This window comes from Chroicocephalus ridibundus, chromosome 1 (assembly GCF_963924245.1).
Source record: "Chroicocephalus ridibundus chromosome 1, bChrRid1.1, whole genome shotgun sequence".
Classification (NCBI taxonomy): domain Eukaryota; kingdom Metazoa; phylum Chordata; class Aves; order Charadriiformes; family Laridae; genus Chroicocephalus; species Chroicocephalus ridibundus.
In genome coordinates, this window is record NC_086284.1 from 59807958 (window position 1) to 59832184 (window position 24227).

A 24227-nucleotide genomic window follows, 5' to 3' on the forward strand; every position below is an offset into this window, starting at 1 on the left:
TGGCTCCAAAACCACATTACTGCCTTATTAATGTCAGTCATTTCCTTATTAAGATTTGTACTGCCTGAAAGATGCAATGAAAAATAAGAGACAGCCATTTCCAAACAAAAAGTGCGGGAGAGAGAGGATCGTTTAGTAGTAATGGTATTTTCATACCAATAACCGTTTCATCATCCTGGGCCATGCGCGCTTGCCATCAGTACACACAGCAAGACTATAAGATAGAGAAATTACTAAATCTTCAAGATGCTTTATTGCGTTTTAGTCTTGTTAGGTTATTATTACTAAAATTCAGGATTCCAGCTGGAACTGAAAAGAGGTGGCCTGATTTCCAAAGACGTCGGTATTGAATGAAGTAGTCTGAAAGCCCGAGCCGTAAGGAGCGAGTACCAAGGCTGGGAGTCTCAGGCTCAAAACCTCGCCCAATTCCACTGTCACAGGAAGCCTGAGTTGGGAATAGTAAGGTTTCTCAGGAGTCTCCAGTTGTGCTATTGTGGACGTGCAGTACAGCTGCCTGTTTGGGGGGGGTCTGGAGGCTCTCAGGGAGCACAAGTGGGGAATACGTTGCTTCAGGAGCCCTGCAGACGTAAGCGAGTGCCACACCAAATAGTAGTCACAGCTGCTTTTGTCAAAAGCTGGGGGTGGTGTCTAGAAAGTGGAAGATGTTTCTTCATTTTCTTCCTCAGCCTGAGGGACTCGGGTTTGCCTCTCCTGTTGCCCGCGAGATGGTTGCAGCTCCGCGGCTTCTGCCTCTCTGAGGAAGGAACTTGTCCCCAGTCTTTGGTCTGGTGCTGTTTCCTTTTAACCTAAAAGAAATCAGGGGGCAAAAGTGTGAGGATATGAGTATAATAGGAGTTGTAGGAAATACTAAGCCAAAAAAATTAAGTGCAACGTATTGCAAGGATGATTGTGATAGTAAAGGCGATAAGGAAACGTGACATTCTATACCCTGAGCAGACTCTGTGCGACATGCTGTAAATAAACCACTGAACTACATGCTTTCAGATGATGATAAAAAGAAATACTGAACAGGCATCTCACTTGCTGAGCGCTGCTTGTTCTGTGCACTGCATAAAGCAGGGGTCCTGTGGAAAAATAATATTTTTTTGTAGCAAATAAATAGGGTATCATAATGGCAAAATAAAGCTGCACAAATAATATTATTTCTGGCATTTTCTAACTCTGAGGACAATATCTCACCTTGTAATAGAGGCCTTTATACATTTATTTTCTCATGAAATCGACACGGTATTGTTATTAAATATGTTCTACTCCTTTAAATTTTATGTGTGATATTCAACATTTAAGGAATTTAATATTTCAGTTGTGTCATTTACTTTCTTCTCGTTCATATGGTTTTAGTACGCTGGAGCGAGGAAATGTATGTTATGTGGAAAGAATTGCGGAGGCTAGGTAAGTTAGGACAGACATACAGAAGAAGCGAGCGGGGCAGCAAAACTAAGCAGATCATCCTGGTGTGGTTGCATGCTCATAAATCCAAATTAACTCCTGCGCAGTTGTAGCAGGTTAGGTACCGAGGCCATAGTTTGACAATACAGTCAAGCTGGCTTTAGATCTCCTAGTACTGGCCCAAAAGCGGGGTGAACAAATGATGCAAAGTACTACTCCGGCATAAATTGGTTTTGTGCCAGAAGATTTTGTGCCGGAATCAGTGGTTTGGCTCTACATTACCCTGTGCCCCATCTGATACATCATCTATCCTCTCACTTCTGGCACACGTGAAGACATAAAACCAGCGTAAGCACCACATCATGTACTCTAGCTAATTCGTGTTGCCTGGGTTTGCCGTGGGTTGTATTTTCATTGCCAGGCCACCTAGCCACACGCAGAGCTGGCGTTGGACGGTGGTGGAGTTGTCAGGAGCAGGGTGAGCTGTCTTTCAGCCTACCTGAGGATCTCCTCAGCCACCCTTTCTGCATTGTGGCCTCAATGGGATGCTCCTCTCCTGCTTGCTGAGCCTCGGTGGTCGGTTCCTGCATTCCGACTGTTTCCATTTCTCTTTCAGAGCTGACATGCTGTTTGATGTTGCCTCCTACCAACCCCTGGTAATAACATATTTTCTGGTAGTCTCTTTGTAAATGAATGGAAAGCGTTCGTTTTTACAAGCGGTAGAGAAAGAACTGCTGTTTGTAACACCCACATCGTGAGACCCATTTTTAAGAAAACAGAAAACAGATTTCTTATTGAAGGTGAGAGAACATTTTCTATGGCAAGCATCACATCCAAATTCCGCTTTACATTTATAACTAAAACTGTACTTTTGTCTTTTCTTTTTTTTGCTTTGAATTAACTCATCAGCATGTGAGATGCTTCTCTCATCAATGTTAATAAAAAAATAATAAGTATGACTGACTATGTGGGTGGCTTGAAGTAGCACAGGGATGGCTAAACTGAGTCAGACCAAAGGTCCATCTAGCCTAACACCTTGTCTCCAACAGTGGAGATGTCCAAGGAGGACAAGAACAAGGCAAGCATGTAATGACGATACCCCTGAATATACTCCCTGGGCCAAAAAATTCAAGGCTTGAGAATTTCTTGCTTAGTGGAGATGTCTCTATTTAGTAACTCTTATTGGGTTTACCTTCTATGAACTAGTTGAGTAGCTTCTTGAACCCATTTTTAATATGATATTTTTTTGTTCAGCTTTTTTTACAGAACATGATTTTTCTAAAGCCTTTTTAGAAAGCTGAAGCCAGGTTCAGGCATGGTTTAACAGAACAAAGTCCCGTCGCGTGTTGTAACTGCTATAGGATGTCCAGCATTGAAAGTTACACAGAGGTTTTCAGAATAATTTCTGGCTCTCAGATTTATTAAAAGAACCTGAACTGACAGTAATGTACAGGGATCTAAACCAAGCTCTCGGGGAGTTTGTGTATGTGGGATGCAAAAATTGGGTGGATCCAGTTTCAGTGAGCTAAAACTAAAAAATCCCAAGCTGAACAAAATTCCCTATCCCGGAAAATAGTAGAGGGAGAGGCACGAATGAGGGCAGCGCTGTGAAAATGGGGAAGCAGCCATGTGCCTAAACCAGCACATCTCTGGGTTGGATCTGTCCTCAGCTTGGCTTCGTCGGTCCCTGCTCCCACCCCGGCGAGCTGCAGGCACAGCACAGTGGCTGATAAGGGTTTTGAGTGACACCATCCCACTCAGTTTTGCTCTGCAGTCAGCTCTATGTGCAGAGAAATTTGGTGCAGGAGCAAATGGGCTTAACCCTAGCTTGGAAAAAGTCGGTTTTCTTCTGTATCAGCCCAGCACATGGAAAGGCTCTGTTTCCTCTGCAGCTCCTCCAGGCATAAAGTTCTCCTGCTGCTGTATGAGAACACAAATAATGAAGGGGGAAAGAAGGCAAGAAATGGAGAAAAAAAAAAAAATAGGTGGTACCAAAGGATGAGAGAGAAGCTGGGAGGAAAAGACGAAGAAAAATGCACGTGTAATAAATGCATAGTAAGAAACACTGTAATTTTCCTAGCTCTGATGAATCGCAATGTTGTCTTCCCAGTTTGAGTGTTGAGATTGTGCTCAGGGCTCACTGGTTTAAGGATTTTATCCCCAGATCCTTTGCTCCAAGGCATTTAACATGGATTTTTGATTAATATCAGGTATTTATTTTTTTTAAATTCAAGGTTCGGTCTCTAGGATATATGTGTTTGTAGGGTATTGGTTTGTTCTATATATTCAATTTTTACAATAAAGGCAGGCGTGTTTTAGAATAAAAAACTCTTTCAGGAAAACTGTGTATCCTTCTCTCATTGCCTGGTCTGTTGACATTTGCACAGTATTTTTCATAAATACCTCTTCCCATTCTGTCAAGAATATTGGGACAAAAAGAAGCAGCAATTAGGTTAGGGCCAAGTTGTGATTGTCTTTGTGAGCCTGTATTTTCCCTTCCTACCTACCAGCCCCTCTTCTTCCGACGCGGTAGACTGGGGTGTCTGCCAGGGAGGACTTGGGTCTGGGGAGGGATGCCAGGCTGGGGGAGGTGGATTGGTGGCCACTGCCCCCAGCCCTCACCCGTGGACCAGGCTGTCGGATGCCTCTGTGGTGAGTAAGGAGGGTCACCTGTGCCTGCGCACCCCGCTCACGGCAGTGGCCCAGCCACACTGCTGGGCTTTTCCCCTTAATGCTCAGGGAATACTAATGTGACCCCTGGGCTAGTCCCCTGCTACCCCTCTGAGGATCCCCGCTGCTTTGCCGAGTGGGATTTTTTTGATGATAAATCCCTGCCTGTGCTGATGATTGTTCCTAGCAGTAAGAGTGGTGTTACTGGAAGCAACGTGGAAAAATGTCTGAAGCGAGTTATTTTTAGAGCTGTGGTTCGCATGAGTATGCTTAATGCTGGTGTGTTTATTAAGGCCATGGAGCAAATTAAAGTGTCAGGAATAAAGGTCTGTGTGCACGCAAACTTCCTTCTCGTCTAGGCAGAGCCATAGTTTAGCCTGAACATACAGCAGCTGCTATCTCAAGATGGAGAGCGGAGATACCAGTACTAAACAGCACTTGGTGAGACTATTGGGATGTATAGTTTTGTCATATATGAAAAATGATACAATTATAAGCAAAAATTTTGCCTTAGAAGAAGCCCATTGAAAAGGAACATCTTCAAAGCAAAAAAGCAAAACCAGATTAGTTTGCATCCTTTTCTTTTTTTGGCTGTTTTTACTGGGCAGGTAGCACATCTTCAGTTGCTCAGGAAACTATGATGAAGTTTCTTTTTTAAATTCACAGATAATAATTTATGTAAAATTATGTAATATTCAGTATGTGTACCAGAAATAAGATTGGCCCAGACTAAGTGATCTACTCTGTTAGGTAAAAGATAGGAACATTGAAATCATTACAACTGTAGAATGTTCAACTGTTCATGACATTATGTCATTTTAACCTGAATTTTGCTTTCCTGTTTGCATCACTGGTGGATTTTATTGACAGTGATATTCTGTATGAAACAGAAGGCAATTTATAGAGTCTATAAAGAAATCTTAATGAATGTTTCATATTCAAATCTTTGTGTTACTTAGGATACACATCAGCAACTTTGCTCCTTGTTAATGCAGAAATATCTTTCATAACCCTGTTATCATCCCCTTTCCTTTAGGGAAAGATAGTTTGTGACCTGAAGAGCAGTCTGGCTCTTCAAAGGGAAGGGAAGAAATCCTCAACTTGCGAAGGTAAAGATCCTTACCATTAGGTATTCCTAGACCTCAAGCTCAATTTCAGGTGGATTTTGTTTCTGCTGCCTGAATTCACGTTCAGCCTCTGCCCAGATGTTCATTAATTTCCGTGAGAGATACATTTGAAAATAGAGTCCTGCACGCTATTCCCCTGGCTTTTAGTTCAGAAAGATGCATTGAGATCATGTTGAGTCTCAATGTCAAATATCTCTGTGGGGAAAGACTAGAAAGCCTGACCTATTTGCATATGTGAGGGGTTACGGCAACAGTCTGCTGCACTAGTGTAAGAGGAGTAGGTTATTTTCCAGTAATAATAAGATTGCAAAGATGATAACCTGCAGTTCAAAAAAAAGAAATTCCTCCTTGTTTTTACAGACAAAAAGGAAGAAGAGTGAGAACATCAGCTCAGAGACTGTGGCTGGCTTTTAATAAGGGCTGTATGGCTTCATGGCCCCTAACAACATTTATATATAAATGAGTTGAGATAATAAGGCTAATCAAATGTCATGCTTCAAGTAGTCAGTCCATGGCCTGAAGGGATTGGGAAGTGCTTTTCCTCCACTGTACAGATGTGCTTCATTGATCAGGATTTGTCCATTCCGGAGGAGGGCTGCAGAGCCAAAGGCATCCCTGATGACTTGCTGCAGCCAGTAATTCATACGGAGTCCCATCAGCACCCTGGGTATTTTCTTTTACCTGAATGCACAAGCATTGCAGCAGCGTGAACTCTGTCATCGACATTGGTTGAACACGACCATGTCATATGGCAATATTGCTGAGTGATCGTGAAAACTTTAAGCAAAGTTTGCACTGCAGATCAAGGTGCTTGAATGAGTTAGCAGATTGGCGGGTTTGCGCTGTATCAGCGAGGCTGAATTCACATAATCGCTTGCTAGTTTTCCTGAAACGTAAAGAATCACTCATAAAAGTTGGCAGTTAGAAGCCTAGGCTTCTTTATTTCATTTTATTACCTTCTTTCTCCTAGCACAGCGTCCGCAGCCGATAGCGGTACAGTGCAGCGCGAGCCTGGCATGTGTGTCAGAGCCTCGATTCGTTAAGATTTGAGGTCAGAAGGAGATAGTCCAATTTCTATTAGATATTCCAAGGTCAAAGGTATGGTAAATAACAAAAACCTCACAGAGCTACAATTGAATTAAGAAAATGAGGATATACAACACTGTCTCCATAAAATGTTCAGAATATTAAAACAAGGTATCCCAAACAAGATTTGTTTTTCATATCTGCTGGGAGTTGAGAGGACAGTGCAAATAACTTTAATAACATTTGCACCTTAACTGTGGTGCCTACGGGATGCATTCACACAGAGCTGAAGTCACTAATAGTCACTTACTTGGGGTTTACCTTACAAATTACGATATAACGTAGGGGCAGGCTGCATCTTGAAGGCTGCCTCGCCATTGCAGTGTGAGCTGACTTTGTGAGTCTGTGTCTTAGTCTGTGTAAAAGATCTCATTTTGGCTGGTTATTGCAAGTAGTGAACTTGGAAAAGCTTTGTCCAAGTTCTTTGCGTGCCAGATATATAGTGGAAATGGTACACGAAACCCGATTGCCTTTCAAATTACAGTTTTTGTCATATAAAATTATATCATAAACTCAATTCTAGTCGGTAAAAACTTTTTGCTAAGATACTGTAGTATCTGCAGACAAAAACTTTTAGTCATAAATTTTTGGAAAGCAAGTCAAGCTTTTGCTAAGATTTGGGGATGATAAGAGGGCCCTCTTGTGGAGATTATACATATGTGTACATATATATACACACACATAGCCTAAAGTGAAATAGAAGAAATCTGTTAGGTCAGTGGAGGAGGAAGATGGCAATTTTGCTTATAGAAAAAATTTCAGGTTATAATTAAATGCTACCAAGGATTTTAGTAGGAAACAAAGCTCGGTGTGAAATGGGAAGTCAGTGGTCTGTGTTATAAGTATTCAGCTGAAGTACCTTGTCATCTGCCTGCTTAATGTCTTACAAGACATTAAAAAAAAATTAAAATCTGTACAGTTACACCACAAGAAGAAGAATGTTAGGGGAAGTTCGCATTTCTGTCTTACAATTGAGCAATTTTCTTAGGTTTTGTGAATCGTTTCAATGAGTAAATAGGAAGGACTACTCTTACAGTGTTTGCATTAGTAGAATCTCCTGAAATTCTTTAACATCCATATTGTTTACTTTATGGGAGGCAAATCTCCAAAGTTATGACCAAACATACATATTTTAGAAACTCAGCACGTAGGACAAGAAAATGGTTGTGATGCCTGGATTTTGTGATGATCATTTATAATTTATGGTCATTATGCTTGATGTCAGAATTAATAAAGACTTGAGGCAAAGCTTAGAGAGAATAAATTGATGTACTTTCAAAGGGATCTCAATTACTGGGCCTTTTTATTGTTAATTACTTTATTAATTGAGCAGAATTACTGCACTGATTCAAAATGAGTTGCAGTGAAAAATTCCCTCAGAACTTTCATCTGAGCATCCCAGATTTGGAAGAAGGCATCTGCAAACTGAGCTATTAGTTGGAAATCAGAGGCGGCTTTGTTAGGGAGGGAGCCTTGGTACGTGCCATTTGTGGCACAAACTGGTGTCCAGTGAAGGCAGCCGGCTATGGAGGACCACTGGTGATGCCTGTGCTGCTTGTCTTACCTAGGCAGAGAATAAAACGGAATGGCAACAGCTCCTTCAAAAACAAGGAAGAGGATGAAAGTAAACATCGTGGTTGAATTTAACATAAATATTTTTGCTCTGTTTCACACCTAACAAAATCTGACTGAAGAAATATAAACGTCAGAAGATTTAAGGGTCTGGCTACTTTTTATTTGTCTATTCAGGGGTTCTTTGAAATTTAATTTTCCCCAAAAGGTGTATTGTTGGCAGCCAGGACTCTTGTGATAACAGATCTCTCATAATTCTGCATGAAAGTATGGAGGGTTTTTTTTTTCCCTTTATAACCCTTACAAAAGGCCTTACGTTGTTTACATTACTGAATAGGCAGGGGTTCTGTGTCCCCATCTCTTTGCTTTGGATCTGCCTGCTCACTCCATCGCCCAGGCAATAACCCGCTCTGGGGAGACTCCTCCTGAAGCAGGGACTTGTTCTAACCTTGCTGGCAGCTGCTCAGAGACTGCAGCCTGGTAGCGAGGAATGTTTTGTGGCTTGTCCTGTGTTCAAAAGGGATATTTTATGAATCCTGTCGTGCTAAACCATTACCCATGATTATAACCATCAGACTTGATCAGGAGAGTCCCTTCCTTCCCAACCTGGTTTCTGTAACCCTCGGAGGCTCAGTTGGCAAAACAAGCTCGAACTGCAGGTCCCTCTTGCTGCACCGTCTCCAGGTTTGCTGTTCTCTTGTCCCTTGCCTGTCATCACCTTTCTTTTCTCTGGCCAGCCCTTGTTTTCTGCTGCCGCCTGATGCTGCAGGTCATGCCCTCAGCTTGTCTCTCCCGTGCTCGTAACACCTCTCTGAGAAAGGCAGGTTCAGGTTCCTCCCCACGCTGGGGGCAGCTCTGGGAGGAGGCAGGTCGTACAGTAGTGCAACATCCTGATTTCATTTTCCATTCTGTGCAGTGGCATAGCAAAGGCAGAGACAGGAGAAACAATGTTTTTGAGGAAAGATGTCACACGTGCCCCAGATTTTCACAGTTCCTTTCAGACACAGCAATGATCTGTGCACAATAGGGATGAGATAGAACGAGGGCGATGTGAGCAATGGATTCCTCCTTTGCCAATCCTGGCCACAAAGGATTTATTATTCTCTCTGGCACAAAGGTATGCATGGTCCTGCATACAATGTCCTTAAAGAATCTTATGGACACTGTATGTATTTATTGTTTTTGAATATTATTTCCTCCTATGCGTGCTCATACACCATCTCTTACAAGGTAGAAAGTTTTTATTATGCACGTGCTTCACAAAACAACCAAAGTCTTATTATTTGATTTATTATTGCATTTTATATATCTTTCAGAGCAGCTCTTGCTATTTCACTCCTTTCAACAATTTAAAGAACACTTAGAACAACTGAGCTTGATATAATTCAGGCAAAGAACAAAGATCTCTGGAGGGAACTTTGTTAGATTTGTGTCTCATAAAGAAATGATTTACAATTTGTATCAAGGTTGGTTGATGGAAAGTGGCAGATTTGTTTTTCCATCAAATCGCCTAATCGTACATTTCTATTCCAGGCTGCTTCGCTCTCAAATAAATTGTCATTTCCCCATCTTAACCGTTCTCTATGTTCTCACACGCTGCAAAGCTGGGGCCACAATTCCCAGCCTTTGGACTGAGACATGTAAATACCCAGCGTCTGTCTCTGATAGCAGAAGGGAAATTTACCTTCAATAAAGTGTTTGATAGAGTGGCATCTGCAAAGTTACTATACAAGTCAGGAAACGTAAGACCGAGCATAAGAATTTTCTGGTGGACAAGCTGGTAACAAATCGGGATATGCTGGAAGAGGAACTTTCTGGTTTAAAGGAAAGTTATTAACGAATTTCCTCAGGGCTGGTCTTAGCTCTGATCCTATTTCATGTTTTCCTTCACGATGTTGGCACAAAAAGCTGAAGTATGTTAATGGAATTTGCTTAATGACCTTGAGGATTTCGGTAGAAGAGGTGGAATGAAGTTTGATAACGAAAAGTGCAAGATCATGCATTTGAAGCCAGCAGAAACAGATTTCCTCTATCATCCAAGTGCTTATCAGCCGAAACAGGGGGAGCAGAAAGACCTCTGTATATTAGCCAGTAACACAGAGAGTATGAGTTTCCAGAATTAGGTGGCCGCATAAAAAAAATAATGCAATGTGGGGGTGTATCAGAGAATACATTGTCACTGGAGATAAGAAATATTTATTATACAAGGCACCTGTGAGGCCTCATGTGAAATTTGCCCAATTCTAGCCACGTGTAGTGAAATGTGAAGTCGTGCAAGGTCAAATGCCAGGAGAGGACTGCTTGGGTGGTCAGAAAGCAGAACCAATCTCAGGAGCTACCAACATGTCTTACTTTTGTGAGCATCCTGTCAAAAGCTAGCATGGAACACTGGGATGTGGGAAAACTCGAGGTGCATCTCTGAGTGAAGTGATCTAAGTGTGACCCAAGGGTTTTGGGGGACTGCAGCATGATCACTTCTGGCTTGTCTTATCAGAAAAAAACAATAACAGCTAGTTCAGCTTCGTAAAATGAAAGCCAAGAGGTATGATTGCTCTCTGATCTCCGACTTAAATGCCATTTCTCCTTCTCTGATGTTACATTTATAAATCCTCTTGATGTATTTGAAGCGTTAACCCAAGAACAGGTGGATGTGAGTAGACCAAGACCAGGTTTAGTCTGGGAATAAGACTCATGTTCCTAACCATGAGAAGCAACATTCACAAGCCGTTTTCAATGGGAGCAATGGCAAGAAAAGGATATTTCAAAAGGGGCTAGGATATTTTGTGAAGGAGATAATAAAGTGCTGTTATCTGTGTGGAGGGAAGTGCACTCTGAGGGCTCTGGGAGCCTCCTTTTGCTAAATAAATCAGCAGGCCATGTTTTCTGGGTACCTGAGTGTCCTTAGCTCTTACTCCTGTGTGTTTTTTCACTGGCAATGAATGAGGCTGAGTCTATCTACATGTTTAAATATAGAGTTAGATGCCTAACTTTATGCTCCGTGTTTGAAAATTTATGCCTAAATCCTAAAGGCAACACACCGGAAAAACATGCGTTAGCTTAGAAAGCTCACGCATATTCATACGCTGTTTGTGCGTACTTTCTAAAATACTGGCATTAAAACTATGGGTAGCTACATCATTTCATTAGTCTAGGAGTTGTTCAAGATCCAGACTTGATACCTGTGAACAGAATTAATTTCTGCAGGGACATGTAGTTGCTGCACTGTCCTCTCCAATTTCTAGAGAGTCCATATCGAATGAAGTGTCATTGAAATAAATATTCATGAAGTTGCTCAATAATTCAAGGTGTGCCGATTCAGAGTGTTAAAATCGTATACAAACCCCCACAATCTCCTAAAAGGCAAACCACGTTCCCTGTATTCTGTCTTGGGTAGCCAGGTAAGAACAAGGGAGGGCAGATATGATCTAGTTGGAGAGTTGGTTCTGGTTTGATGTGTTTTCTGAGAGGACTGTACATTTGGTGACAGAAGACTCTGCACTGTCATGCAGAATGGCAGAACCCCTGGGGCGAGAAGGGACCTCAGGATGTCTCTGGCCCAGCTCCCTGCTCAGAGCAGGGTCACCACTGAGCACAGATGGGGTTGCTCAGGGCTCTGCTCTGTCCAGTTGGGTCTTAAAAACCTCCAAGGATGGAGGGTGCACAGCTTCTTCAGGCAAAGGTTTCTCAATGCTTAATTATTCTCATAGGGAAAATTATTTTCTGTGCATCCTCCCCTTTTTCAATTTATGACCAATGTCTCTCCGTATCCTACCATGCACGTCAGTGAAGAACCTGGCTCTGTCTTCTCACTGACCTCCTCTTAGTTACTAGAAGGCTTCTGTTTGGTCCCCACCTAATGTCTTACGCTTGTTGTGTAATGAAAAAAGGGACTTGCAATTTATAAACAGAAAAATCAGGACTTTCATAATGAATCCTAAAGCGACAGATAAATGTAAAAGAGACTGCAGCTGGTGACAGGGAGTATCCCTGCTAACATGCAATAAAATGTGAAGGTTCCCGTTTCCTAAGTGCTTCCCAGTGCCCAAACACCCCATTTCATTTCTCTTGTCCGCAACAGACTCTGTCACCACAAGTGACTTCCTGAGCAACCAACCCAACCGCCTTTGTTTTCCAGAACCAGAAATACAATCCCAGCTGTTTAACTGCAAGCCCTCCCCCTGGCTCACTGATACACTGATATATCAGCGAGGACAACAAAATTATGGTAGGCTGGTATTCTAACTGCTGGTTTGAAGATTTGTGTGAAATTATAAACAACTTAGTTAAAACTTCTGTTTGCTTTGGGAATGCTCCAGCTCTAAAAACATGCTTAGAAATGAGATATCCTAATGTGACTGGGGTATATATGTATCTCATTGGTACAAAAAGTCATCAAGTGGAGGTTCTGTGTAGTTACTTCTCACTTGTTGCAAAATGTTATATTACTGTTTAGTTTTTGAGGTTGGCCTGAAGCTTGTCCTCTGTGAACATGTCTGTGCAGGCAAGGGAGCCTTTGACTCCAGGCATGGGGTTCACCTTACAGATGGAGACACCTGTATGTAGGTGCCTACAATGTAGACATCTCCAAGTTAGTGGGTATCTAAGCTCCTGTTGTAGTCAAGGTACACAGTGCAATGCATAGGCATCCTCTGAAGTGATGCACCTCATGCCAGAGCTTTGGCCAACTGCTTCACCCGCTGGACACACACCACTGCCTCTATTGAGCAGCTCCCCGCTGGCCTCAGGGGTTGCTTAGATGTGTAGCTTATATGTAGACCACTGCATTTAGATGTCTTACCCTGGAAGTAGTATCCAGTCCCTTCTCTGAGCAGGCGTGTCCTACAGATTTAGCTGTGCTGCATATCACTGAGATAGCAGAAGGGGTAGTTAACCAACAGAAGCTTGTCGCCAATTTGCAAATAGGAAGCAGTGGGCAGTCTTTTTTCTGGTTGGATTCAAAGCCATGGGACAAAATCCCAGAGGAATAATAAAACGTAGCTAAAATTTTATCATTTTCTACCTCAAAATGCAAGTTTGGCCTTTTTTTTTTTATTTAACTCTGCTGAAGTCAATGGCAAGTTCTCTTTTAATGCGGAGTAACCAAGCGTCTGTAGGACATTACAGCCACTGTTTTAAGTAAGCACAGCGCCGCCATCACAGTTAAAACCAGCAGAAGTGGTGAGTGCTCAGATCCTCTGCAAAAACAGCCAGTTGTTTTTCCTACATGCTGAATGGGTGTTGTATGTAGTAAGAGTGGGTAAATGTTTACTTCTTCATGGCGACAGCTGTTCTTTCAGTAAAAGACTTTTAAAGAAACCCATGACAACCTGAGAGGACAGCTAATAGTATTAAGGTCACAAACTTTTCCAAAGGATGTCTTAGAAAACCATTCCCATCACTGTGGTCTAGCATCCTGTGACAGATGCTAAGCTTAAGAAACCTATGCGCGGTTGCGACATCATCTTCGCAAAAGTTTGTGGGCTAGCTAGTGCTTATCTGAGTTGGTGGATAAGCTGTATGATGCTTCCTGTAGCCAGATGGGCACGCATATAATTTGCGCACGGTTTCATAGCTTTTTCGTTACAGTACTGTTGTGTTGAATAAGAAGCATACAGTCAGTTCCTGTTCTGTTGGGCAGTTTGTCTGTAAATTAAGCACAGCATAGATGCAGTGACACTCTGCACAATAAGGCTGCCAGCCATGAGCTGGTACATCTGCGTTATGCTAGGATGACTTTGACCCATTCGGATCAGCCCAACAATGTTTCTTTGCTTTCTGTCTCCCCCCGCCATCCTTGTTGCATGCTCTTATTCCCTAATTGTTCGTGTATTTCATTACCCTTATTTTTGCGTCATTTGTTTACCCTATTTACCATTACCCATACTGATGATACTTTGCCTGAAGAGGTCGCTGATCGGTGGTTAACTCTGTTACTGCCTCTGAGAAAGCGGGTTTCAGGATAAAACTGGGAGGCATCAGGCTTTTGTTCACATAATGCAGATTCTTCTTAACCCTTTGTCTTGCCACAGCCTCTGTTATGAGCAGAAGTGTAGTGCCAGGCTGGCTTTTCCTGACCTTTCCTTTACCGAGGAAAGGTATTTCAGACCTTTCCTCGGGAGCACACTCACTTCTAGGATTAAAGCTGCTAACTTCTGGTCTCTACTTGGGTCGTAAACTTGACCAGGGCTTTTATTTTCCCTGCTACCAGGAAGAATCAGAATGTGGATGGTTTTATGTTGCACCTGGGCTTTTCAGTTGTTTTCGTTCTTCTTTCTTCTGTCTGTTAGTGTCTTCCAAAATATTCTCTGGTGACTCTTTTTCTCCACCTCAAATACTCCTCTGTCTGCGTCAGCTGCTATGGGTGTGCTGTTCTCCTTTCATGAAGCTCATCGCTCCCTGCACGTGAGGTCCTGCTTTTGAAAGAAGAGGGAATAGCTTGGTTTTTCTCCTCTCTGATCCTCCGCGAGAGCTGCGCGAGCTCTCCTTGTGCCGGCTGCTCCACACAAAAGTGGGAGCGACAGAGAAGATGCCATTCATCCTTCTTCCCCAGGAGGCCCTAGAGGATCTTTTTGTTCTCGATGTGTGGTGATCCTTCCCGTATTTAGTAAATCTCCCTCAGCCAGGATGTCTGTTCCATGGCGATAGAACAGGCAAAATGCCCTGGTTTGGGATCACCTTCGCTAACATTGGAGTCTGCTCGTCTGAAATTAATTTCTAAACCAGAGCAATACTACTGAAGGATTAATGTAAGATTAGAGCATTTATATTAAAATACCTTATAATGTGAAAGAAATACATGTTCTAAGGTTATAACTAGAAGCTTGTTTTAGCTGTTCAATTAATTAAAGGTTTTCTTTGCCTAATGCTAATGAAGAGACTGGATTTCATGCCAGCGGGACTAGAGCCTTCTGAATTCCCAAGTGCTTTTTAATTCTAGTGTAAACAGTAGCGTGCAGCCCACGCTTCTCCCTGGTGCTTGTTTGGGCCCTTGCCTGGATTGTCAGGCCTGTGCCCTGACCATCACGGTGCTGAGCATCTGTCCAAAAAATCAACTGTCCCATAGTGGCGACTTTGATAACCCATTAATTTCAGTACATTGTGCTCAAAAGGAGATGGTTTAATCTGGGGAAGTTGTATAAAGTTTCCTTTCAGGAGGAGCTAATGTAGTGACTAATGGGCTGGTGTTCTTTGAAATGTAATCTAAAGTGTTTGTACATGTCTGTGTGTTTATATAGACAGTCACAAGACACATTGGCAAATACACGCTATGCATTTACCATGATTTTTCTTCCATTGACAACTGCAGCTTATGGCCAGATTTGCATGGAAATGTTTACACACACACGTGCACGCATATGCTTATAGATAGATATAGATATAGATATAGATGATATAGATGTAGAGGTAGAGGTAGAGGTAAATGTAGGTATAGATATAGATGTTATAGATATAGATATAGATAGATATAGATATAGATATAATTTGTAGGGGTTTTAATTAATGTTGAATGCTTTGTGTAGAACATCTTCTCACTGACACGCCGGCATATTCCGCTTGGCGAGCCTTTAAGCAGCAAGGCTGTCTGTGACAGCAGTTTGAGTAATCGATGATGGGAGTCCACTGAAATGAAGCCAATAAGTCTGAGACGAGTTTGCTTTGTCAAATAGGGTAACAGAAGTTATTACTTAATTCTTTGCTGAGTATTTCCCACAGTGGGTGGCTGTGGAGTTTAACGTAGGCATGTAAGCACCAGTATGGGCGACGCAAGGGGGTCATTTACACTGACAAGATGTTCGGTGTGTAGCTGAATTGATGCTCTTTTACTGAACAGTAAAGAAAAGAGAGATTGAAAGCCATCCCCAGTTTCATATTTTTATGAACTACTTTTTGTCTTTATTTTGAGCCGACTCCCCAGCCATTCCTAGTATGATTGCACACTCTGTATTAGGCACTAAAACTAAGAGCTCTGAAATGCTGCTATATTTAATCCATAATTGTCAACATTTGAAAACAATTTCCTAAGATAATTTTTATAATTTTCCAACTGAAACAAATGTGCATGACCTATGTATTTTTACTTATGTCATTATTCTAGGGACGTGACATCCTTTTCCCTGCAAGAAAAATTTTTTGCCACGACTGCCGCGCAGCATCCCCCAGTCCTCTGCGTAGCGTTGAAACAGTGTCATCTGGCCCGGATGGGAGAAATCTTAAGGTCTTCCAACCTCAGATTGTTTAAAAGGGTGATGGAGAGTCACAAACAGAAGGTTAAGCAGAAGGCTGTAAACTGTGAATGCGGCAGGGGATCACTGCACTCTTACTTATTAGTGCCTCGGAAACTAAATGTGTGTCAGGCTGCTGTGAAAGGTTGTGTGCCAGATGAAGAAGCCATTCAGTTGGTAACACAAGAAGGCGACACTCTGAAAGGCGCGCAAACCAGAAGCAAATTAATCAGGATAGTGAAAACAGCTGCAGAAGTCAGGTGGTCACAAGGAGGAGCAGCAGCAGCAGACTGGCGAAAGTTTCTCGCCCAGCCTGCGTTAAGGGAAGCTGCGGATGTTACACAGAGACGCGCTGTTCTCATTTCCCTGCATTTGCTTCCTACTCCTGTTTATTGCACATCAAACACATTTACATATCCAGGGATGAAATGGAAATGATTGATGCAAAGGAGGTATTTTTGTTAATTGTTGTTGCTCTGAGTCATGCCTGACTGGGACTGCTGGAGATGGGTGAGGAAAGACAGAATTATTATTAGAGGTATAAATAATTGTCAAGAGCGACTTTTAAACCCATCTGTTACCACATATCAACATCCAGCATCATCTGACGAGGGGAGGGGCAGCCATACAAGGACTAAGCCAATGCCACGTCTCTGTCAATGTAGATGTTGGCAGCTGCCTCTGAATCTTTGTCCATTTTTTTTCATTTCTGCTCCCTTGGAGCTTCAATCATTTTCTGTTACAACCCCATCAAGTGCCTGCTGGATGTTGCAACAACAGTGTCTTACGCTCAGAGATGGTGGGTGTTTGAGAGTTTGGCTGCTTTACCTGCACAACACTAGTGAAAAGTGTCCACTTTTTGTTCTGTTAGTTGGAAAGCAGTTCTTAATGTGCTCTCATACATGCAAGGTAGAGCCAAGATGAGATGAGCATCCGATTTGAGAAGGGAAAGCTGTGCCTGAAGTGCCTAAAGACAGTGCTTTTCACAGCGGCACTTTACTGCAGAGCACACAAGAGGATTTCTGGTCCTTCCTGCTCTTCAGGAGCAGTGAAGAGGGATTTTAGAAATATCTGTCTATGGATGGTTGTGTGGTCCTTGGGCTGTGTAAGTAACTGAAGTGGATTAAAACAGCCGAAGTGCAGTTTGATTGTGTGTGCGTGGCAGCCAGAAAACCCAAGCCCCAAATTATTTTTCAAATACCGTTCTTCAGAGCGTCATCTGATGCTAACACAAATCATGGCTCCCAATGCGAGCGATAAAGAAAATACATCCATGGCTCTCCCTAGTTTATATCCTTCCACCTGTAACCCTTCTGTTGTGCAATAATCCATGAAACAGCTGTTTCCATTAGATAGTAGTTCAAGAAATGACCCTGCATAGTACGTAGTTTGGGCTCATAACCTTATTCCAGAAAATATAGTATAGATCCTCTAGGGGGAGAACTCAGAATGAATAAGGACAAAGCATTCAGCCCTGTTCCCTTTTGCTTAGTTTGCACTGGGGAAAATATCTGCATTTTCAGGAATATGTGAGAAAATACCTGTTTTTATGACAAACCTGAGGTTTATGGAGAAGCTACGGGGAATCTTTAATGGCAGAAAACGGGTAATATCTGAAAAAGAAAGGCAATCGTCTCAGAGATTGTTAGCAGTTTCGAGATTTTTCGTTCGGCTGGAGTTAGCTCATGTACGAGATGGCCCTCACGAGGTGTTGGTTTGTTTGCAGGGTTAGACGTCTGTGGCAAGCTTGCCTCCTGCTTACTTGCTTCATCATTCTCTAAACTTAAAGAGTATTGAGATCAGACTTTTCTTAAGAAATCTTAGGGCTCATGATTTATTAATGTATTGTTTGCAGTCAGATGAGTCACGCGAACTCACAAGCCTATTTTGGTACCAGACCGTGTGTTAATTTTAGTCATGAATCTTCTGCTGGTTATTCTGGCTGACAGAATCATAAATATTTTGGTTTTGCTTTGTCTTTATGATATCACCCTGTAATTCAGGTGAGTTTTTATTGAATAAAACATTTCTCAGTAAAAAACTCAATCTGTGAAAGCCTGCTTGAAGCACACTCAATTGCAGTCCATTTCAGATTGCCAGAAATACATGTACAAACTGAATTCAATAGCTAAAAGATGAACAGGCAATGTGAGTTCTGCAGTTATTTGCTCTATTTCAAATCAATATTTCTTGGTGTCTCTTTTGTATTCTTGACAGGTGAGGTTGAATAATGGTAATCTTTATATCAACAAATGCTTTTGTACTACACGATGATAACTAATTTCAATCAAGCACTAGTCTAAAATTAAGTCATATGAATGGATTTTGGGTCTCTCATTATCTTCACTCCAACCCATTTAATAATAGGGTTCTTCTTAAGTAGATGGCTCATGCCAGTCATTCACATGGTGTTATTTTTAGCAGCATCCACATGAAATTGCTCATCCGTCTCTCATATTCTGACCAAGCACTGTATGGATTATCATCTTGTTCATCTTGTGAGACATGCATGTCTCAGTCCAGAAGAGAAGTGGCAAGATTATAGAAATCTCTTTTCCCACTGTTTCTGATATTACTGAGGGTTAGCATTCACTTCAGTTAATTGGCTTTTGTATAAAGTAACTACCACTGAACAGTTCATAGGTCAAAGTAATTCCGTTTCTCTGATAGCTGCTTATTTCCCTTGATCTCTTTCTCTTTCTCCCAATTTACCTTGTATTTTATTCACAGTATTTATGAAGCTTTAAGCTTTTTACTGTCTCAGAAGTAGTCGCTTAAACTGCCTACATTACAATGGAAAAAGTGAAGGGGGTGGTGGCGGTGGCTGATAATCGTTTTATTAGAGAATAAAAAAAGTGCAATCCTCTGAATCTTAAAACTGTGTTTAATTATATGTTTCAGGAATTTCTATTACATCACGATGCTGAGGGATCCGGTGTCACGGTATTTGAGTGAATGGAAACATGTCCAGAGGGGTGCGACGTGGAAAACTTCCCTTCATATGTGCGATGGAAGAAGCCCAACACCAGACGAGCTGCCTACCTGTTACGAAGGAGACGACTGGTCTGGAGTCAGTTTACAGGAATTCATGGATTGTAGCTACAACTTGGCCAACAACCGCCAGGTGCGCATGCTCGCAGACCTCAGCCTGGTGGGATGCTACAACTTGACTTTCATGAATGAGAGTGAAAGAAATATGATTCTTCTCCAAAGCGCCAAGAACAATCTGAAAAACATGGCCTTCTTCGGGCTCACGGAATTTCAGAGGAAAACGCAGTATCTCTTTGAGAGGACATTCAACCTGAAATTCATTTCCCCATTCACCCAATTCAACGTTACGCGGGCCTCCAATGTGGACATCGGTGAGGATGTGCGGCAACGGATAGAGGACCTGAATTTCCTGGACGTGCAGCTTTACGAATACGCGAAGGACCTGTTCTTGCAGCGCTTCCAGTACTCCAAGCAAGAGGAGCATCAGCAGAACCGGCTAAAGAGGCGAGAGGAGCGGCGGCTGCTGCGGGAGCAGAGAGCTCACCAGTGGCCAAGGGATGAGGCAGCAGAAGTAACCGTCACTGAAGATTATAATAGTCAGGTCGCAAGGTGGTGACGCTCCTCCATCTTGACTAACCGATGAGAGGATCAGAGAGTTTGTGCAACTTGGCTACCTGGGAATTAGCCAAGGAAAGCCTACCACTTTGGTAAATGAGACGGCGTCTGACAACTACCCCTCCTTGTCTCTGTTTTTCTTGGTTTCTGCCCGTGAGGAGAATGTATTTTTTTTCTCAGTCGGCATTAATTAGCGTTATTAAATGGCAGTAGAATAGATTCCTGTCCAAAAAGACTTTCTTCAAAGCCCTAAGCTATGAGGATGGTTTGAAGAGAGAGTGTTACCAGATGTACCCTATACAATCTGAGCTACCAAAACTTGTGCAGACGTGAATGAAAAATAGAAAAAAAATATCTTTTTTGGTTTCTCTGTGACATGAGGTTTATTTCATACAGTCCTTTGCAACTGTAGTGCATAGCTTTCTAGTGAACGAAATGGAGGAAAGCGTATTGCCCTTCAAACCTCTACATGCTGTGTTTTCATTAAGGGAAGAATTTGCTGAGGTGATTAAAAAAGACCTAGGAAATACGGGACTGAGTTCTAGAGAACCTAAGAAATGCTTGTCCTGTTCTGTTAGCCAGCAATCAGAGATGGTTTGTAAGGAAGTGATGGGGAGGTTAGCTTATTTCTCCGTGGATGATGAGAGTTCCAAGCCCAGCCAGGTAGCAGCCGTCTTTCTGAGCACGTGTGGCAAAGGGAAAGCCTCAAGAAATGAGGTCCACGCAGTAGCTGGGCACACATCGTGGAAATTATCTGTCTGGAGGCAATGAAATCAGCCTTCGCATTCACAAAAGGTGAAGAGGGGCCAAGCAAACTACAGGGAAGAGGAAAGAGAGGAGGAAAAGCTTAAATATTAGTGTGACATTTTCCAGATTTGCTGTAAAAGCCTGGAGATAGATTGTCTGTGAAGGTAGGCAGGTTTATGATATTGTCTGTTAAAATACATTGATGCCAAGTGAATACCATTTAAATTGGTTTTCTGTCTAACTACAGTAGTGGCTAGAAAAAAAAATCAGATTTCATTTTTATAGGATACATAATGGATATGTGGAAAGTCTTGATATTTATTACTCTGTATGAAGATTCTTCGTAAATTTATTGCTTTCCTGATGAGAGATCTGTATCTGTTTTTCTTCCTTGCCTAGAAAAAGATTCAATGGGTTCTTCCTCCACATGTTGCATCCTTGTGGCAAAACTGCATCTATTTATTCCGAGATTTTATGTTGTTCCATTCGTAATAGTGAAATTTTAAAAAGAGGGTCCTGTGCACCATAGATCTTTTGAGAGAGTTTTTTTCCTTCTTCTTCTAGCATAAATGTAAAGCATTAGGAGGAAATTTCTCTAAGTGCCTCAACGTGGCTGCTAAATCGAGATGCTGAAAGTATATTACTGCATGCATGAATGGCTTTTACCTTACAGATTTGCTAATTAGAACTGCCGGAGTACCTGATGCGGATGCACATTTCTCATTTATTTTCAAAATTCAAAGTTTTATCCAGTCGTTAAAAAATAATGTTACAGAAAAAAGAGGCTGAATTTGCAAATTTGTCCTTTCATTTCCAAGTCTTTTTTTTTTTTTTTGTAGTGCATGCTGTGTCTTCTTTTCTTCTGACGATGCTATTGCTACTTCTCTATGCACAATATGAAAAATATGATCTAACAATCCTGTGGAGAGTTAATGCATACAGTAATACATTAAACATGGAATATCATAATGGCTATTAAGTAGTGAAGAGGGCTACCAGGATGATGCCTCATTATCAGTGTAGTTTATTAGCAATATGCTGCTTTACGCCTGATTGTCAGTGTGCTACTTTTGGGCTGAGTAGCAGCAGGTTTTGGTCCCTAATACCTGTTCCACTGGTGGACCATGTGCATCTCCTCCCACCTCTGCATTCAGAAGGCAGAACGTGGCACAGCAGATCGTTATTCTCCTGGCCGAGCGTGGGATGTCTGCCTTAGAGAAGAGCAAGGAGCTCTCTAGACTCCCTGGACACCTGCTTGGATCCCCGTCACCTGGAAGAGGCACTGAGACACCTCGCTCACGTAGGGACGCCTGCCTTCAGAAGTGAAATTACATTGAAATGTTTACCGTCTAGGACCGAAGCTCGCTCTGGGTATCCTGGCTGCAGGATGGCGAGGCCATGAAGAGCTAAGCCTGAGTGGTATTATTGCACCTTTAGTGCAGCGCAGGTAATTCTCAGCGAGCTGCCATCTTACTCACTGGCACCGGGGCTTCAGGCTGGGCTGGCTCTGTCCCTGCGGAGGCAAGGAGCTTTCTGGCTGGCGATGCAGGGATGATGGGGATCTGGTGACGCAGGGATGACAGGGAGCTGCTGCTCCCCGTTCCCACGCCCGTTGCTGCATCTTGCTGCAGACCCCGCAACAAGAGAGGGGAAGGATTCCTTTGGAACCCCACATCCAGGATTTGCAGGTGTGCTCCTTGTTTCCATGAGTGCAGGGGGCTGTGCGTGCTGGGGGGGCCCTAGAGGACCCCCCCCCAGCAGAGGCAGAGGTGGGGTGGGCAGTGGTGGGGGGCTGGCAGGCAGGGAGGGGGCTTGGCAGGAGCAGGGCTGTGTGGGAGACAAGCCAGACACATAGAAGGAAAGCTGCAAGGCCAAATTCACACTAAAGAAGAAAGTAAGTGAGGAAGTAGAATCGGTCCCAACCCATCTTTTGTTGTAAAGCATCCCTTCTTTTTCATAGACTCATAGAATGGTTAGGGTTGGAAGGGACTTTAAAGATCACCTAGTTCCAACCCCCTGCCATGGGCAGGGACACCTCCCACTAGACCAGGCTGCTCAAAGCCCCATCCAGCCTGGCCTCGAACACTTCCAGGGATGGGGCATCCACAACTTCTCTGGGCAACCTGTTCCTGTGCCGCACCACCCTCACAGTAAAGAATTTCTTCCTGATATCGAATCTAAATCTCCCCTCTTTCAGTTTAAAATGGTTAAATCGTTACTCCTCACCCTGTCACTACAGTCCCTGATAAAGAGTCCCTCCCCATCTCTCCTGTAGGCTCCCTTTAGGTACTGGAAGGCCGCTATAAGGTCTCTCTGGAGCTTTCTCTTTTTTTCTCCAGGCTGAACAACCCCAACTTTCTCAGCCTGTCTTCATAGGAGGAGTGCTCCAGCCCTCTGACCTGAGGTGCCCTTCCTCCTCAGCATGAGAAAAGGGTCCCCATCCTTGCGTCCCTGCCTCTTTCCCCAGCAGGCCCCCTCTCTGCACCACTCACGGCAGTGGGGCCCTTGTTTTTTAGTTAGAAAATGCAGTGTTACCTTTTCAGGGGAGAGGAGAGAGAGCTCAGAAATTGTTCCCTGCAGCCTCACCAGTGACTGTAAGTATCAGTTACAGCTGTCTAGGCATACCAATGTTCTCCGGAATGTTCCTTCTGCCTGACAACAAAACAAAGCCTAATGAGCAAAATCGAAGCAGTCTTTGGGCGGTTTACATTAGCTTTAATAGTTTGGCAATACCTTAATGCGATGCCTAACCTTTTCGTCAGTCATTTCCCAGGAGACAAGATTAGGGTCCTGAAGAGCTGCTAATGTGCTGTAGCATCTATGTTAACGGGATTTGCCTTAACGCTTGGGATTTAGTTAAAATTGAAGTTGGTTTGTTGTGGGTTTTTTTTGTCCCTGGAGCCTGTGTTGCAGATAGCCCTGGTTGTGCAGGAGCGGTTGAGGAGGGGGAGCACCAGCAGCTGAGATCTTGCCCATTGCCCCTGGGACTGAAGGACCCGGCACCTCCTTCCTGAGCGCCAGCAATAGATCCAGCAAACTCACTGCGCCAGCATTACTGGTTTTCTGAGCAGAATTTCCTGGCACGTGACAAATAAAGCAGTTGTTTGGAAATACTTTCAGGCTGACTTCTAAGACACAGGCTTGCAGCTTTTTTCCTCTTGGGCGCTGCGCCCGAAATAACGTAACGCAAAAGCAAAATAAAGGCCCTGGTTCATATCTCTGTTACTCCAGGTTTTCGTTGCTCTGACAGCATGGACTTCACTGTAATTACACTGGCTCGTATAAGATGGGAGCACAGCATGTTTCTTTCAAAACCTTCATGAGCAACAACGCTATAGGATTTCTGTCCATCTTCCTGGCATTATTTTGTTGCTTAAACAAGGCAATTTGGCTTCTGCTACTGTGGTGCTGAAAGAAATCTCATTCTTTTGTAATAGAGATGTACTTGCTAATCTCTCCCATCACATCCTCTGCACTGGCTGCCTTTTCCAGTTATAATTCACTGTGGGCTTGGAGCAGACAGAGAAACATGCTTTGTCGTTAAAACTTGTTCCCGGTAATTTGATGTCTAGTCCAAAAACTCAGCCTGTGGCCTTTGGGACGTACTTTATTAAGGAATGAAAATTTGCCCTTTCTTCCCCGCTCATCAGTGCTAACGATAAAATGCTTTTTCACCATGAGGAAAGAAAAAAACACCGTTTCTGATGATGGGTGTTCTTCACTGCAGTTATGTTAGCAGTGAGGCCGCGGTAGCCTTGCTAGGGCTTCTACCCAATACGCGGTAGTT

At 42.9% G+C, this 24227-nt stretch overlaps 1 protein-coding gene across 1 annotated transcript in view; it reads left to right on the top strand.

Moving 5' to 3' along the window:
• HS6ST3 (heparan sulfate 6-O-sulfotransferase 3) overlaps nucleotides 1–22198 on the top strand; it is a 311153-nt gene extending 288955 nt beyond the window's left edge. Inside the window, exon 2 of the mRNA XM_063336502.1 lies at nucleotides 18989–22198. Within this exon, the coding sequence (XP_063192572.1) occupies nucleotides 18989–19694 (706 nt within the window). The 3' untranslated portion in view covers nucleotides 19695–22198. The remainder of the gene's footprint in view (nucleotides 1–18988) is intronic.
• Nucleotides 22199–24227: the final 2029 nt, after the last annotated feature.